The 18,510-nt window shown below is 41.0% G+C and overlaps 1 protein-coding gene across 24 annotated transcripts in view; it reads left to right on the top strand.

The window, feature by feature from the left end:
- The window catches only part of TNRC6B (trinucleotide repeat containing adaptor 6B), a 148,986-nt gene extending 130,539 nt beyond the window's left edge, over positions 1-18,447 (top strand). For 19 of the 24 annotated variants that reach the window (XM_075050851.1, XM_075050839.1, XM_075050838.1 and 16 more), the window contains 4 exons: positions 587-907; positions 1,296-1,366; positions 3,232-3,371; positions 4,327-18,447. In XM_075050851.1, coding sequence (XP_074906952.1) covers positions 587-907; positions 1,296-1,366; positions 3,232-3,371; positions 4,327-4,717 — 923 coding nt within the window. In that variant the 3' untranslated portion in view covers positions 4,718-18,447. The remainder of the gene's footprint in view (positions 1-586; positions 908-1,295; positions 1,367-3,231; positions 3,372-4,326) is intronic. The other 5 variants (XM_075050847.1, XM_075050859.1, XM_075050854.1 and 2 more) reach the window with 2 other exon arrangements.
- Positions 18,448-18,510: the final 63 nt, after the last annotated feature.

Genomic DNA, 18,510 nt, shown 5'->3' with positions numbered 1-18,510 from the left:
AAATGAATGTGCACTGTCAGGATTTAAAAGTGCAGTTGTCACACAGCTCAGTGGCCTTCTTTGTGTTACTGTCATGTCAGCTCTGTATGAAATTTGTGATCTATGAGAAAGCTTTGACCTTACAGGAGGACGTCTTTAGGAGGTAGCGTTAGCTTAGTAGACCAAGAGTGGTAAATATTCATTTCAGTTCTCTGCAAGTTTTTGGCCTGACGAAGGTTCAGTTTCATTAAAGGTCAGTAGTGCCCAACCTTGTAAGAAATTCTCAGATTCTTAAAGGAAATGTAGTGTGGATGTAATAGTTGCTGTTCGTCTTATTAATGATTGAACATACTGAGACTGACTGGCTACATTATCATAAATGATCTAGGCATATTTTTTTTGTCAGCGTATATAAAATAAGCAAAAATTAGTTAACTTACATGTAGCATGGCTTTTTTTGGTATGGTAAGTTAACTGTTGTATGGTTCTGTGCTTTGTGGTTGTCTCCAATATAAATGCGGTCCAAGGGTTTACAGTGATAGTACAGTTAAAGGCTAGTTGAATCTCCTGAGTTTCTCTAATACGTACAATTCATTTAATCTTCTAGCAAAATTCAGTGATTACAAATCAACATGGTCCCCAGATCCCATAGGACACAATCCCACTCATCTCTCCAACAAGATGTGGAAAAACCATATTTCCTCAAGGAACACTACAGGGCTGCCCCGCCCGCCTCCTGGCCTGACCAACCCCAAACCATCATCTCCATGGAACAGCACAGCACCCCGATCGGTCAGGGGCTGGGGGGCACAGGACTCACGGCTTGCCTCTGGTGAGAAGAATCAACTGATAGCACCATTGATCAGACCTGAGGAGTGTACGTTTTACAGCACTAATGGTTTGGAGGAAAGAAAGTTGCAGTTGTCTGGTAAAAGGAAAAAAAAGTTCCTTCTTGAAAGGGAAATTTGCTGTTGGTAGTCGGGGTGGGGGCTGGGGGTGGAATCCCAGGTCCTGCTGCAGGGAATGAGTGAAGAGGGCCGAGAGCTGCCAGGAGGGAATATCTACTGCATGGGGCCTTTCAAGACTGGATGCTTTCGATGGGTGGGAAACTCCTTGAAGATAAACTCTAGTAAAAGGTGACTCGATGTGAGATGCGATGCAAGATGTGTGTTTGTTTTCAGGACGAAGATTAGGCTTTCATGTGTTAGCAGGGCTGATAATGCTGAATTTGTCTGAGATTGGAAGACCTGACTGTAAAGAAAAATAGTTTTCTTTGTACCAGATCTGTCTTGATTGTTCTGTCTTCTAATTTGCAGCATCTACTTGGAGTGATGGTGGCTCAGTTCGTCCTAGCTACTGGTTGGTTCTTCACAATCTCACTCCACAGGTATTTTCTGTTGTTGTCTCTGGGAAATTGTTTGCTTTACCAATATATGGATTTGTGGATTCTTCGGTTGTTTCTCTTTGAATAAAATCTAACAATCAGGTTGGTCAGCATACGTAAGATGTGTTTCTACTAAATTGGGCTGCAGTCTGATTGGTTTTTCTATGGTAATCTCTTCAGCTAACTTTTAAGGTGCTCAGTTTTTGCTACATGACCGTCATAACCTTTCATTACCTAGAGTTTCAAAAAAATTACTGGAACAGAAAGGTTTTTCTTAGAAGTGAGGATAAGTTGCATGACCATAATGTGGAATGGTTTATAGCTGTTAAAGAGGCTGTTCTTTGGGATGTTGTCAGTAAGAAAGCTGGTGTAACTGCCAGTTTTCACTTTGGTGTTTCCATAGTGAAACCACAGAATGTTTCCAGCACTCCTGCCAAAACCAGTCTCGTTAGGTTATTCCTGCAAGTATTCTCAGAGCTTGCTTCCATTCAGAATGAATTCTGTGGAGATCCTGGTTTCAGCAGTCCCAATTAGTCTGTATTCAAGGCTTAGGAAAAGCCTATGTGATTATCAGCAGCGCCCTGAGGTCTAGACAGAGAGTCCCCTGTTCAGCAGGATAATTTACCATACTTTTACTACAGTCTGAGAAAACATCAATGTGAAAGGAAAAACTAAGGTCTCCTTCAGATCACCCAAAACGGTGCAAACTGTGCTCCTTTCATAGAAGAGACTTTTCCTTGAGGTGAAGGAAACAGCAGTGGTGTGATGAAGAGGCACAGTTTTAAGTCTTCCTTTTGTAAGGTAGTTTAATACTGCTTTAGGAGTAGTTTAAAGGGAGAAGAATATATTTTGGAGGTGTCTAAGTTAATAGAAAAGAGAAAGAGGCAGATTGTAGTTGTCTCTTCCATAACAAATCTTCTATTTTTTGGGTGTCAGTACACTAGTGAGAAGGAAGTGTAAAGGTTAAGGTGGATTCAGGGACAGTATCTTTATTTCAAGTTTCTCTCTTTTAACTTTGTCCATATTTGTACCCACACACAACTTCCTTTCCCCTCATTTGAGGTTATATTATATAATAGGGGGGAAAGGAAGAAGGAAGAAAGTAGCACTTCCTTAAGTATCTGCACATATGGATCCCATTCGTGTGTGCATATTCCTGTGGCATACCAGGAATGGAATCTGTCTGTGCAGAACACCTTGGAGAACAGCAGTTACTGGAGATAAGTAACAAGCTGTTACTGCTGCAGAAGGAATGTAGGCAACAACTGCTGTGAAAACATTAGTTCAGGAGGAATGAGCATTGCTGGGTTTGGCAGAAAGATCACTGACTGTTTCTGTGTCTTACTGTTTCATAAACCACAAAGACAAAAAAAGCACTAAAATACATTTTAAAAAAAACTCATTGCACAGGTGATATTTCCAGTTTTGCAAAGAACTTTTAAATACTGGTTGATCTAAATTCTACTGAAATCAGAGTGCTGGAGACTAGGAGATTCTGGCTCCCTTGGTACAAATCCTGATGGCTGAAGATGGTAAGAAGTACAAGTTATATACAATTACTAGAAAACCTGCCAACGTAAGGATAGTGACAACATAAGAAAAGCAGTGAGGTGGGGAAAACTGGACTCAAGCTACAAGTGAGCAAGAAGGATAAGTCAGATTATTCCATAAAGCAAAGTCATTGTAATTGTGAGAAGTCGAGGCATACCAATTCTGTCTGAAAATTAAATTCCGTCACCTTTGCTTGCTTCCCACTGCTTTCACCTGTTTTCCTTTCCGAGAGCAGATTATCTTTTAATTACTGAGACAAAGTTAGGATTCGAGAAATAGTTACAAACATCTGTTTTATCCTGGCTGTTCTTCCTCAGATCGATGGGTCAACCTTGAGGACGATCTGCATGCAGCATGGCCCACTGCTGACATTCCATCTGAACCTGACCCAGGGCACCGCCCTTATCCGATACAACACCAAACAAGAGGCGGCCAAGGCCCAGACTGCACTGCACATGTAAGCAATCCCTGTGTCCGTTCTGTTACTACATTAGTCATGAACACAGAACACCTGTCTGGTGCTATGCTTTGGAGACTCATTTCAAACGTCATGGTTGGAAGGGAATCTTTCGCTCACCGACAGAGGAGGAAGAGAAACAAAGATGCCTCCTTCTGTTTGTGTTACTTTAATTGCTGGCACAAACTGGCACATACAGAACTAAGAATGTGCTAATGGGACAGAACTGTGACCAGTATGCACCTTTACTGTACAATTTTGGCCATTTTATAAAAGCTTGTGAATTGTTTCTGATGAAAATCACTTTTATATGCATAACCCAAATGTGCAGGAATCTGCTATAGTTTCGAGATACACCTGAAACAGCTTACTTGAAAAGCTGCAGATCTTAGGTTTCCTGTTCTTAAGCTTTTTAGAACTGACTGTCGCTCTGGTATGTTTTGAAAATGTGAGAGGTTTTGAGACAAAAATCTTGGGGGGGTGGCATGGTGTAAGCCCTTAAACTGAGTGAAAACTTTTGAACTATACTAATTTTATCCTGAATTTCACAGGCTTTTACCCTGTTCTTCCTCTGTTTTGTTTGAAAGGTGGCATGCGTGCATTTACCTTTTTAGCTACCCTGTAAAGGCACTTTTATTGCTCTTGGTGTTTATGTTCAGGACCTTAGTCTAAACTTAGAAAGATTTTGTTGCAGGCATAACAACTGGATGTTGAGAGGAGGGGTTTGGTTGGTTGGTTTGGGGTTTTTTTTCCCCCCTTATAAAATGGAAGTTCTTGTGTTTTGAGTCAGTTTCACTGTTGAGAACAGCTAAAGTTTTCTGTGCTCGCTCAATTGTGGCAAGCTCCTTTTGGTTTGGGCACGTAAGAGTGTTGTTTCCATGCCTTCTGAAATCCTTGCCCTTAACTTCTGGCTCTAGTTAGAATTTTTTTTCTTTCCGTATCTCTTGTCTTTTAGGTGTGTGTTGGGAAACACTACCATCCTGGCTGAGTTTGCCACAGATGAAGAGGTTAGTCGCTTTCTGGCACAAGCTCAGCCCCCTACACCTGCAGCAACCCCAAGTGCACCCACGGCAGGCTGGCAATCCCTGGAGACGGGACAGAACCAGACCGACCCAGTTGGACCTGCTTTGAATCTCTTTGGTGGGTCAACAGGGCTTGGGCAGTGGAGCAGTGGTGGTGGCGGCGGCAGCAGTGGGGGTGATCTCACTGGCGCTTCGTTGTGGGGGCCCCCAAACTATTCTTCAAGCTTGTGGGGGGTCCCGAGTGTAGAGGATCCACACAGAATGGGCAGCCCTGCTCCCTTACTACCTGGAGACCTTCTGGGAGGAGGGTCGGATTCAATCTGAACTTAGAACTTTCAACTCTGACCTCGTGACCTTTTTTGGAACAGCAGCAGCACTAACTTGACCTTTTTGTTTTTTTCAACTTGCAATAAATACATTTATAAAAGGAAAAAAGAAAACGGGAGAGAGAAAAAAAGGTGGGTCATTGACAGACTGTCTGAGCACATAGTTGCCTCCCTTATATAACTTCAGTTTTTTCGTTTGGAATATGAATCCAAAAAGAGAACATATCACTCTTGAAATACTTGAATCATGAACGCCAACTTAGAAAGACAATGTGAAGCAAGTACACATACCATTTAAATTTAAACACAAAAAATTAAAAAAATTAGTTTCTAGTTTTTCACTTTTTCATGTTATACGGAAGTTGTTGCTAAGAAACATATATACTGAAAAAATAGCTTTTTAACTTTGTTTGCACTGGGTGTGTTTCCGTCCTTAGGTCTACCATGTTGGGCTGGGGTAGGGGAGGGGTTCAAATGAAAAAAGGGGTTGGGGGGAGGGGAAGACTTGACGGAGCCTCACTTTAAAAACAAAAAAATAACTAAAAAAAAATTTAAAAAAATAAAAAACCCACAAAAAAAAACAAAACAGAAAAAAAACCAACAAAACAAAACAAAAAAACCAACACTTTGTGATTGGCTGGTTGATAAGTACCAGTGTGTTCTGGCACATGTAACTGCCCACGTGTGCTTGTTTCTGTGTGAGTGTGTGTGCACATGTTCGTGTGTGTGCATTTTTTTCTCTCTCTATATAATCTTGAAACGCTGCATTGCTGATGGTCTACGGGCTGGCTGGCCATCTGCATGTCTTGATTCTGAAAACAAGACAGGCATGGTGGAGTCCCTGTGGCTGAAGCAGAATCCAGTTGGGCTGGATTAAAATTGTCAGTAGGTTTTTTTAAATTCATTTTAGCAGGGTGCTATCTCAAGTCTGCAGATCATATTGAGTGGGTAGTTGCTTCCTAGCCCTTGTTCTAACCCTGTGGTAGAGCAGAACACTGCCATATCCAAAGGATTTGGTGAGAGGGGAGCCAATGTTGTCTTTTGAGTAGCAGTGTATTTATTTATTTATGTCTGCATGTGGGGGTTTTGTACTGAGTGAACCCTAGAATGTTTGTTATATAATGCAAGCCATTTTTTTCTTCCAACGAGGGGAAAAGAGGAGGAAAGAAGACATTGCCATTTTTTGTGCGACTAAGACAAATGTTCTTATTCAGTCTCTCGCAAGCTTCAGTACCTTTTTAAAAACGAGTGTTTCCTTTCTCCCCCAAACCTAAATAGGCACCCATACTCATTCTTGAAGAATCCATCAAAAGCTTGAAAGTCCAGCCCAACCAAATTAGCCTTTTGATTGATTTACTGCTTGTATTAAAACTGACAAAAAACAAAATCGTGTCAGCAAATTGCTGGCCGGTCTGCCTCATCTCCTGAAAGCACATGCAGCGAACTCCTTTCTGCGTCCTTCATGGTGAGCGTTACCTGTGCCAGGCCTTGGTGTATTACAGCGCCAGACCATCACTGACAGAAACGTTTACTTACGAATGTTCTTAAACCAGTGTGTACTTCAAACGTTTCCTTTTGTTTCTCTGTGTTGTGTTTTTTCCTGTGTACGTGGTTTTGCTTAGGGAGGTATATAACTAGCAAAGACTTTTTTTTTTAAAAGTATTGCACCTTTTTGTTTTTTGTTTTTACTTTCTCTGTACTGTTGCTTTTTAATTTCTGTATTTAAGGAAAGGTTTGGGGTTTTTTTAGCATCAGTGTAGTAGTAATCTGGGCAGGATAGGGGTGACCTAATATCCACAGTGATAGCCAGTGTGTGCGTGCATGTGTGCGCTGGGAACAAAACTTTTAAGACCTGTTGTTGTGAAAAGAGTTGTAGCAGACCTGAAGGAACATCCCTTGACACGAAGCGGGAAGTCTTTTGGGGGGGTGGGGCCGGGAGAAGAGGGAAGAGAGATGCCGGTACTTTTTCCATAAGTGCTAGGACTTCCATGTGGTGTTGTCTAGCTGTTATACTGTCTGTAAAGTGCCGACATTCTGTACCAGCACATACCTGTCCATTCCAGCCCTCAGCGGGAGCAGTGCTCGGGCTTTATGACCTGGGGGGGGACAATATGGGAGTCTCGTCTCTTCAGCATTCTCATTGAAGGATATGGCAATGTCTAATACATTTAACTCTAACCATGGGTTGGGTGGGGAGAAGCAAAAGCAGATTCAAGTAATGTAGGGGCATGCGTTTGTGTGCGTGTGTGTGTGTGCTGGGGGTGGGAGGGAAGGGCTAGGGATTTGCGTGGCTTTTTTTAATTCGCCCTTTCTATGTAAACCCAATGTCACAAGGAAAACTGACTGAGGGAAATGCTGCATATACACATGCCTGTAGATTTGTATGCAAAGTGTTATGTGACAAAAAGTATGAGTAGGTTTGTATTTGTTTAGTAAACTGGAGTGTGCAGCATACTCTGGCCCCTTCTGAATATACTTTTCTATCATGTCTCCTCCTTCGTCCATCCCACCGTGCACAAAGAAACAAAACGCTCTCTTCCAGCTCCTGCTAGCTAGTGCCCCTCGCATGCACACATCCATAAAGCTTTGTTTCTGCTAGTCTCTGCTCGAAGACCAGCTGTGCTCGGACACGCAGAGCAGGTTCTTCACAGTCCTGTGCCAGCAGTACTTCCTAGTGAAGCACCTTTGGCCCGAGTAAGGCAGTATCTGTTCCGTCACATGAATTGCTATACGTGCTGGTTCATTGCTGTGTTCCACCCTCACTTCTCTCTCCCAACCTGCCCTAAGGTCCCTTTTCCTGCACTTTGGGCTAGTTGAGTTCATTGCGATACTACGGTGAAAGCCGGGTGCTAGAGCCCCTCTTGTTTACAAGACATAATGAGGGATTTGAAATATTTAAAAAGAAAAGCTAAATTGTTCTTCCATTGTAAGCTTAAAGGGAAAAAAATTAAAACGTACAAAAAAAAAAGACCAAAAAGTGCATATATATATTTTAGATGAAGACTAACTCTGGGAGCATTTAACAGTGTTTTTGTTTTTATTTTAACATTTTATTTTCCTGCTTTAAATTTGCAAGCATTCTCAGGAATTCTAGGGTAGGAAGCCAGTTTTTTGAAGATGGTTTATTTAACCTTATCTTATCCTAGATAGATGGCTGTTTCTTGTTGATAAACTTTTACAAGTTCCTGAATCTTCAAAATGTTTGAAAGTTTTTACTTTAAAATAAAAATGCTAAAAAAAAAAAAAATAAAAAGAAAAAGAAAAAAAGAAAAAATCTCCAAATGTTACTGTCAAGCGGGGGATCAAGAATTATAAAGACTGTATAAATTAAAATACAGTAAGAAAACTTCTCAATATCAGCAACAGAAATTCATTGTAATGTTGAACAAGTTGTGGGAGAAGAGGGGTTATCATTTATAGTGCTTTGTTACTCATGCAGACATGTGTGCAGTTGCATGGAGAAGAGAAGTGTGTGAATGGAAATCTATCACTTTGTTCCCTCTCGATTGAAATGAAACGTAAATATTCTTCCAAGCACCTTTTTAAAAGCAAAGTGAAACTATAAACCTAATTAAAATGCAGTATAGTTTAACTGAAAGAGTCCTCAGTTAGAATGACTAGCAGGAAATAAATGATGGTGCTTCTTTAAACCACTTCTAAGTAGTGCTAATGAAAACCAGTGCTGACAGAATACCCAATAATGAAGCAGGTTTATTATCCTGCCTTTTTCAGTACAGAAAAAGGAGAGAATATGGAAAAACTCCAGTAAAATGTACATTAGAAATCAACTTTCCTGTTTTCAGCTCTTTGGTCAATTTATTCCCCACTTGGAGATTTGCTGCTTGCTTTTCTTCACCCACCCCACCTCCCAGTCTTTCTGTTCTACTTTATATGAGGAAAATATCTGTTAAACTCTTCTGTTCACCCTATTGCTGCTGGCTGTCAGGGCTTAGAGTCTTGAACTTCAGAGTTCAGTGTTGGGACGGCCAACTACTGTCTCCCAGCTCTAAGGGTCAGGGGCTTACTCTGCCTGAAACGGCTAGGCTCAAACCACAAAAACCGCGCTAGTGCCTTTTTACATGCACCCACATGCCCTACGGTAGGGGAAGGGAGGGAAGAGGAGGCAAAGTGAGGCAGTACAGCCGCTTCATGGACATAGATGTACCTGTTCTTAAGGAAAAAGAGCATGCTGCGTAATGTGCAATGAGTTACATAACAATAGTTGAGAGAACTTTTTATTATCTAAAGAAAAAAAAAAATCAGATGCCAAATTCCTGTCCTTTTCATATCAGTTGCCCAGTGTTTTCACATTGCGCTGCGTGTACATCTGAGTGTATACGTGTGTGTTGAAAATAATGCATCAATAATAATAATAATGCGCTTTAGGAAAAAAAAATTTTTTCATGGGCCAGTAGAAGGAGGGTTTATTTAGGGAGTTTGGGATTTTATTTTTTTATTTTACAGAGGTAATTTCTAAGTGCTTCGCCAGAGGCTGTGTTTTATGAAATCGGCAGTGTCCCAAAAGAGAGGAAATCGTAGAATTTAGTCAAAAAGAGCCCAGGAACTTGACAGCCACTTGGAAGCGGGTTGTGCCTGACTGCTGAAGGGGCAGTGGTCTGGAGCATCTGCGGTCTGCTGGGTCCAAACCTGTTGTACTACAGCAGTGTAACAGCCTGCTCCTCCTTTCTCTAAACGTGCAGGCCTGCAAATGTTAGTAACTGTCTCCTTGGTGATAGTTTTCCTAAATTGTTAAAGTGACATTAATCTTACTGCTTTCCAACTGCCGTTGACAGTTCTGTTCCTCTCCAAATCACACGTAGCTAATGATGATGTTGCTGGTATGGCTTAGTCATGGCACTCCTAACCATTGCAAGCAATTTCTGAGCACTGCGCTAACCAGACTCATCTTCCGGGGACAACCATCGTGTAACGTTGTAAATATTCTGCTGCTATTTGAGCTCACAGCCGCGAAAAGTCAGTGGAAATTGATGTTAGGGTACTTCTGGGGCTTTACAAAACTGTTCCGGGGAGGGAATCAGCGGTAGCATCTTGTTTAAACATATTGACAAAGAAGGTAGGGAAGAGAGGCTGCAGAAACTAGAGCTTGGAATAGACAATGGGCATCTCTTTCCAGAGAAAAATCAAATGTAACATCTTTCACTGAAAAACACTTTTTACTTTCTCAAGTGACAAACAGAACTCTTCTATCATTTTGTTCTTGGTTTTAGTTCTCCAGGTTATACAGTTTAAACATATACATACTTTACAGGTGGTTTCGGCATTCCTGGTTTTTTCCTGGTGTTGAATCCTTCAGTGCTTAATCCGTAAAAAACAAACAAACAAACATGTTAGCAGTGTCCATTTGTTGCCAGCCACTTTGCTTACCCCACTCTGCAGTGTGTATCAAGTTGAGAATTTTTCAATGGGTTTGATAATTCTTTGCCCCATTTGAGTATTTCATTTTAGCAGTGACAACAACGTCTAGCAAGCAAAAAAAAAAGGGGGGGGGGGAGTACAGCTCAGAAACCTGTGTTGAGACCTCTGATATTTACTTTGGAAAGCAGTTTTAGTACCATGTATTTTGGAAGACTTGCCATCTTTTCCCAGTGTTTTTACGCTTTTACCTGGACACTTGCCCAGCAATCTTGAGGGTGGTTTTTTTTGTTGGTTTGGGGTTTTCTTCCAATCACAGGGTGTCAGGTTTTTCTTACAAGTTTTTTATTTTGATTCATGTTAAGTGGCTTGTGTAATGAGCAAGAATATTAAGCCAAGTGTGTTTTTCCTCTGCAATATAAACAGGATGTTTTCAACAAAGCGGCTGGGATAACCACCTCAAAGATTAAATAACAATTGAACCTTTATATTAAGTTGGCCTTTTTTTTTTTTTTTGGCCATGAGATTTCTAAACATTTCTTCCTTAAAACTTTTCCCCTATTCTTTCTTCTTAAAAATGCTGCCACATCTTCCACTGTGTCTTAGTAGTGCATCCAAACAGTACTATAGGGGTGGGGGTTTTTTGGTTGGTTGGTTTTTTTGCTTCATTCTTTATTACATATACCTGTTAGGCTGCTGTTGTTGTTTGTGCATATTGTTTTCCTGTTGACTTTAAGAGGAGTACTGTTTGTGTATCTGAGATACCCAAATTTGGCCAAATCTGATGCAGGAAATCAGAAGTGATCCTCACATGAATTAGTCCCACTGACCTTAAATGAGTGAGTACTGCTCAGATAAGGGCTCTTTGTGTAAGCAAGCCTTAGCTGGATCAGGGCGGAGGTAGCAGATGAGGACCTGTTGTATTTCCAATGCAGCAAGTATCTGTGTTGCATATATCACATACACTGTAAATCATATGACTTTAGTATCCAGGTTTCTCAAGTGGGTTGAAATGCTGGTTTTGTGGTGGATGGTTAGCATCTCAGGGTATGAGTCCTGATTGAGTAAAAGGTAGTTTTTTCTCTCTAAAGAGGTAAGGTTCCCCTAGCAGAAGCAGCTTTCTTAATTGTAAATATGCATGCATGTATTTGTGGGCAGGAAAGTAATGCCAAGAAAACTAAGTTGAAATGAATTCTTAAAAAAAAAACAAAACAAAAACAAAAAAACCAAACAAATGCTGTTGAAGTGCAACTTTGGTCCTGAGTCTGAAACAACATATGCAGAATCTGTTAGTTTGTCTAAATCGATTTTGCACAAAATACCATTTCCGTTCTGTAGTTTATTTTCTACTATTTTGCAATGTTAGGAACTGACACTGTTAGATCATATCAGTCATTCCCGTGGTGATCAAAATACAGATGTCTAAAACCCAACTCTCTTCCTTCACCTCCAGTAGTAGGCTTCCATGTGCGGCAGAAGGATGTTAACAGTGATGGGGAGAAATATGTAAAATTCCCTTATGTAGACAGAGTCGGTTTTCCCTGTTGTCCTGAATTCACATCCAAACCTAAGACATAAAGCAAAAATTACGCTGGAGCAGAGTTTTTGGTTGGGCTAAATGACAGGAGCCTAACTGGAGATTTTTAGCAGCCTTGCTAGTTCATGTCCCTCACAATGTTTTGCGTAAGTGTCCCATCACTGTAAATACCAGTGTTGCTGAATTTTACCAAAGTTCCCCTGCAGTAGGTAATAGGAAACAGGTCCATTTTGTAATGACTCGCCAAGCAGAGCTTTGTCTACAGTAGAATTCAAGGGTCTGTCTACATTGCTGTTAAAATGAGTCAGGGTCCTGTTTAAAATATAGCTCTCTATTTTGTGGTGTTATGTGAGACTTTAAACTTTGTGATGTAGTAACTATAGCTTCTAATCCTTATATGAAAAGTGATTTAAGGTTTCATCTGTGCTACAAAAAGCGCCACAGCTCCTGATGGTTTGGAGCCTATTTTTAAAACTATTGTCAGGCCAAGATAGATGCAGCTTCATCTGTGGCACGCAGCAGACAGCGTCCGTTTGCATCCACGGTTTGCGTGCGTGTTGCTTTTCATCGAGCTATGCAGGAAGGTTTTTCCCTAAAAGTCTCCCAGAATCCTGTGCTATCTAAGCAAGCTTCTAGCAAATCAAGTGCCCTCTGCAAAGAGCCATTTTCGCCCTGTATGTGTGACAGTTGGGACTGGTGACATTCAGCAGTGTTAGGGCTCCTGTTAACTTTGTAGTGAGAAAGGGAGTTCTTTTGACTTGACTCTGACAGCCTTTCTGTAAATGAATACAGAGCACTCCAGGGGAAGAGAAAAAAAAAGGGGGGGAAGGATGCATTGTGCCAGCCAGCATTGAGTATTTTTGCAGCAAACATTCTTGACTGTGGTGGGCAGAGGGGAAGAGAAGAGACTGGAGAAGTTCGCATGGATGCGCAATACAAGGAGGCAGTGCTTAGCAAGAAATGTTTCCTTGAGCACTAAATGCCTCCTCTTGGGTATTAGTGTGTGTTGTTGCATTCGCAGAACTAACTTCCTCTTTTTTTTTTTTTTTTTAACCTGTTTGGTTTTTTTAATTGAGACAAAGTGGAAGCTTCTCCTGTTTCAGATGAAACACAACCGTAAGTGAACGTTCTCTTCATCATTTACTGTTGAGCAGTAAGAGCAGGTTGCACAGCTTGTTAGAATAGCTATTTTAGTGACATGGTTATGATATTATGTGCTTTCTTTCCCCTCCCTCTCCCTGCCAGATATGGCTTACCCTTTCTATATAAGGCGCTGTGTGGGTTTTTTTGTTTTGTTTTGGGAACGTGTGGAGAAGAAGCAAAATGAAGTGAAAATGCAAGCCAAGGTAGAACAGCCTTACTTTAGGGGGTAGCCTTACAACAGAGCTTTATAGTGAGTGTGCTGTATTCCAAAATATGTAAGCCAAAAACAAAAAAAAGCATTCATTTATGCAAAAAAAAATTTTAAAAAGAGGTGTTGGAAGACTTCTTTAATATGTACCTTCTAAAGGTAGAGTAAGGTCTCACCAAGTGATACGTTATTGTGATACTTCTTGCTGGGTCAGTAGGGATGGGTTGGGGTCTAAGCGCTTAACGTTTTCCTCCTTCTATGTTTTTACAAGCAGTAAGTTAAATGTGGTATTTATGAATGTGCCTTTGTGAGTATAGTGACTGTCTAATTGAGGAGACCACTGGGCTGGAGGAGAGACAATGGTCAATTTATTCTTTCAAGAGGTCAGACGTGGAGATTGCAGCCTACTGGTCCCTTTTGACAAGCAGCATCTTTGGGCTGGTCTCTACACTGCACAATACGTATTCATATGTGGTAGAGATCGGGGTGGGGGGTGCGAAGGGATGTCGTGATGCACAGAAGCTGTTAATAGTTTTAGGCTAGTCTGCCGTTGCAGGTTGAGTTTGTATATGTATTATGTGGCTTCTCTTTACGTTTGTGTGCATGAGTGTGAGTGCGTGTGGCTTTATTTTTTGTAAGCACTGGAGAATTGAAACACAGTGATGTTTGAGACAAATTTATACATGTAGAGAAGATGATGTTTTGTAGCTTCTGTTAAATAGTGGGTGCAGGCACACTTTTACCCTCTCTGTCCGTGTCCTGATAAGAGAAACAGGAAAATTTATTTTTTTTCAACCCTTCAACTTCCAGCACACTTAACGTTGCCATTTAAATGAACAGGGTATTACACAAGAAGAAAAAAAAAAGAGTTTTTGAAATGGTGAGGTAGAAGTGTTTAAAAGGAAAAAAAATCTGAAGTAATTTTTTGTTTCTTCGAAGCTGTTTGTAGCTAAACATGGGAATCTGCAGTGTCTCCTTCCATTTGTTTTTTTTCTAATAATTCACCTCTTCGTCCCACCCAAAACATGAGGTGTACAAGATCAAGAGCTGTCGCTGTAGCCCTTCGTAATTCCCACCCTGAAAAGAAACTCAAGTGGGATCCCTCAGCTCTATTCAGGAAGACAAAGAGAGGAGAGACTCTGCAGTTTTCTTTGCTTCGCTCTCATTCCTCTCTAATGGCCTTGAAATGTATTATTATGCAAATGTGAATTTTGATACTGAACTTAAGAAGAGGTTGTTTGTTCTTTTTTCAAAAAAAAGGTCCCATATGTGGTCAGCATTGCTTCTTTATTTTGTAAGTGAATTGTAAACTATGCATTCTGCAAAGGGGGTGTAGGGGACAAAGATAGCTTTGCTAAACTGTTTAGGAGTTTCTGTGTCCATGGTATATCCATTATCTTTTGGGGAAGTGGGAGGGTGATGACTTAGAAATAAAAAGGAGTTGATAAGAACCTCTCTTTTTCAGCAGTTGGCCAATAGGTAACTGGGCAGAGATTTGCAAAACCAGTGTTGACCGCAAAACTGAATCGGCTCTAAACCTTGCGCAGGATTGTGAATTCTAGCCGTGCAGTGTTAACCCAGGGCCAATAGGGTGAGTGGGACGCCAGCTCTACCTGGGAAACGATCTACCACCTCCTGTGTTCTGGCCCGTGTCAAGCTCAGGAAACACAGTGCCACAGGCGCTGTCTTTTTTGGATTTACTCCTTGTTTTCCATTACAGCAGTCCTTGTGCTCTTCCAGGAGAACTGGAACACAGCTGGTCCTTGATGTCTACACTTTCTTCTCCCTAGAATTTTCTTTGTTGCTGTTTCTGGCACAGCTCATACAGTGACAGCACAGCTATGGAGAAGATGGTGGAGGTGGTACTTAACTTTCTAGTGCTGATCAAAGCACGGCTATGAGGACTGCATTTTTTCAACATCAGCAGCTACCAGTGCTTTGTTGTCTGATGTTGCTGACAGTGAGTTAGCATTAATGTTGGCAGTGTGCGAAATTTTAGGGAATGTAGACTGATGTGTAGACAGGGCCCACTTTAAAAGAAATTATCCTTTTTTTACTATAAGGTGGTATCATAATGGTCATAAAAAAGGATTCACTTCCTCACATCTCTAAAACGCAGTCATTGTGAATTATGTGTGTTCCTTGAAGCTTGCTGAGCTTCCAGGAGCAGTCTCCTCAGAAAAACATAGATCTCACTGCCCTCTTTGTCATCTTAATAGGGACCCTTTGACTTGACTTTTTCCTTTGTCCATGGTGTACCATGGTACCTGCATTATCCTTGGCATTATCTTAGATGTAATATCATAAACTGAGAGATTATCCTGCCTGTATTCAGTGTTTTCATGCAGCAGTTTTATTTTTGTTGACGTTCACAGTACTGTAATAAGTAATAGACTTGATCACTCTCGCATCTGTGCCTGCCTTGCAGATGTGATCTTATCAGGGTTCCACTCTGTCAGATTGCCTTTACAAAAAAGGAGAAAAAAAGAAAAATCTGAAGTTTAAACTTGCTTACAAAAATACCTCGTGGTATATTTCCCCTTCTGATGTAACCTTTTAAATCTTACCTTTTCTTCTGAACTTAATGGGCTTTTATTTCCATCTCTTACCTCCTTTCTAAAAAGATGTTTGAACTAGTGGTTTTGAGCACAGGACCAGAAGCCTGGAACTCCTGAATTTTTACGTTGGCCCTTACTCTTCCCTTGCCTTGGGCAAGTCATTTAACTTTCTTTGCCTTTGTTTTTTTTTCATCTGTAAAGCAGGGGGGGTGATAATAATACTTACCTACCTCACAGGGGTTTTGTGAGGATCAACTAGTAAATGTTTGTAAAGTGCTTTAAAGATAAAAAGCATGATAGAAGTATTATGAGGTTATTACAGCAAGATCACTTTTTCTTTTTACCTTGTTTGCTTGTGTGGAGGGAGATAACCTCTTTTTTTATTTTTTTTAAATGATTAAAGCCATCAGACACTCGGATCCTAAATAACAGAAGTTGATGGAGATTCAGTTACTCATACTCCTCCTCTGTCTTTTTATGCCAGTTCCCTTCTGCTCTTCCTTACATAGATATGCCAGTGTTGCTGCAGGTTGCATGTCTCTAGTTGTACTTTTAGATAAGCTTCAGGCTTGATTGAAGTACTTTGAGCTTGCTGCTTCTTTCACCAGATCACCAAATCGGAATCAGTTTGTGTACTTTCCCTGCCTTTAAATAGCATTTTTGGTAATGTCATCCTTCAAGTGGACTCGTCTTTTCCTGCCATCAGGAAGGGGAGGCGGTGGTGTGTACTTCCAGAGAGGGGACTGTCATATGAAGAACCTTGCCACTTTATGCTGCTGCTCCAGGGTTGAAGGGCAGAGTAGCTTTCTGTTTCCTTCCCTGAATTAATTTCAGTGTGTTACCAGTCACACTTCAAATGCAGTGTCTCTTCTTGTCCACGACACACAGAAGCCATCACCTGCCAATAAAACATAGGAACAGAGGGAACGATAGTAGATGCTGCTTGTGTACATGCCTTACAGCCCCCCCAGAACGTCTCTGGGAGGGTGGTGGGGGAAGAGGTCTTCGTTGGGTAAGTCCCACGGCTGTCAGGGAACCTCTGCTACTTTCTCCCCTCTCCAATCACATGGTCGCTGTTCCTTCTTTCTTGGATGTGCGTCTCAGGGATGTGCATGTGAGCCCATGCCTTTTGGAATTTGGCCTTTGAACTATCAAGAATATGGTTTCTGTACCTGAAACCTTCCTATTTGACACTCCCTGGTCCTCTCTGTCCCGCATTGCTCCCCGTGGCCTTAGGAACATCTCTCCCCGGTTGCCGTATGCCACCCTCCATTTCTGCCAGTACTCGAGGTGAAGCGTGTACAGTGGTTCTGCAGAGAAAGAAGCCGAAATGATGCGTGTGCTCCCGTAGGATGTACACACATACGTATCTTGGATTTCTGCCGCATCCTGTCCGAAACATGTGGAATATCTGATGCACAGTGCTTTTTCTTTCTCATCTAGAAAGCAGAACAAACAGCAGTATGACTCTGCTGATGGTAATTCCGTAATGTTTACTTTGAATTAAATGCTAAGTGTTTTCCCTAAAGAACCAAAAAAAACCCCCACCTTCTAACAAAAGTAACCAAATGTAATCTTTCTGGGGAGGGAGGGAAGGGGAGGAGGAAAAGCAGTGACGGGGGAGCGTTCTGATCTATTTTAATCTCCACCGCTCGGATGGAGGTAACGAAATGCTGCTTCGAGTTCCACAAACATAAGGGATTATGTTTACAAAGGTAAATGCCTTCTACCTGTTCAGGAAACTGGCTAATGGTGGGCATCAGATGTTTGATGAGTTTCTCTTCATTGCGATCAAGTAATGGGAGAAGGGTGTGTCTGGAAGAGGAATGGAGAAATAGATTCATTTCATCTAGTCTTCTTGTTAAAATAATGCCGCCTCCCTCTCTCCTTACCAAACGGAGGGAGGAGGTTGCAGAACAGAAAATCAGTGATGTCCAAAATGGCTGGATTAGAAAAGGCAGCTTTTCTACTTTGCACATAAATAGGTAACAGTAAGGTACAGCTAAAGTCCTCTTGCCTGAAACACTGTCCCCCAGAAGCAGACATTGTAATAATAAAAACAGTGGCTGTGTGTATATTGATGCTATTTGCAAGTTACCTATAAGTGTTTTGTTTTTTTTTTCTTATACTTGAAATGGCTTCCTTCACTAAACTCTTACCGTAGCTCTGGTTTCTCCCCTCCTTCTCTAGTGTGCAGTAAAGAAAGATACAGGACAAACGGGGGGAGTGTAGAGGAGATGACACAATGTCTTGCATACCTGGGTTTCATCTTCATTTCCATCCCGTACCCTCGCAGGCGTTTGAACTTCCTAAGGGTTTTCCATGGACACAGAAACTCAGCACTTTAGAAGGTGCTCTCGTATGGCTGGCTGTGCCCCCCTTCTCCTCCTTTTCTATATTTTTATTTTACTTTTAGTATAGTGGTACTTAAAATCACTGGTTCACTTAAAAAGAAAAAAAAAACCAACAATAAAATGTTTAAACTCTACTAATGTACAAATAAGCTGAAATGTTGCATTTTATGTGTATTTTTGCCATAGCAGGTACTGTATTTCTCATGCTGGATTTAGAGAAAAAAAAAAAAAAGGAAAAAAAAAAAAGAAAAACACAAGGGTGATGTTTTATTGGAGTGTGACAAGTTAAGAGTAATAAGGAATTAAGTCGTCGTCATTTCATTGAAACTGAGAGATGGTGTAATACTTATATAAGTTTTCTGAAGGTTTTTTTTGGGCTTTTAAACAGCTTTTTTTTGTTTTTATTTTATTTTTATTTTTTGAAAGATATGATTGTATTATGTGCAACTCAGTTGCTTACATTATAACTACAAAATATTTTTGGGTTCCTGGAAAAAAAAAAAAAAGAAAAAAAAGAAAAAGACTAATAAATGTGTTTGGCTGCTAAGCATTTAACGCTCGTGGTTTTCTGCACCTTTCTTCCCGCCGCCATCTTGCGCCCCTCGCCCCCGGCGCGGC

Source organism: Buteo buteo, chromosome 19 (assembly GCF_964188355.1).
Source record: "Buteo buteo chromosome 19, bButBut1.hap1.1, whole genome shotgun sequence".
In the NCBI taxonomy this organism is placed as follows: Eukaryota; Metazoa; Chordata; class Aves; order Accipitriformes; family Accipitridae; genus Buteo; species Buteo buteo.
This window is presented reverse-complemented; position numbering and strand designations above follow the sequence as displayed.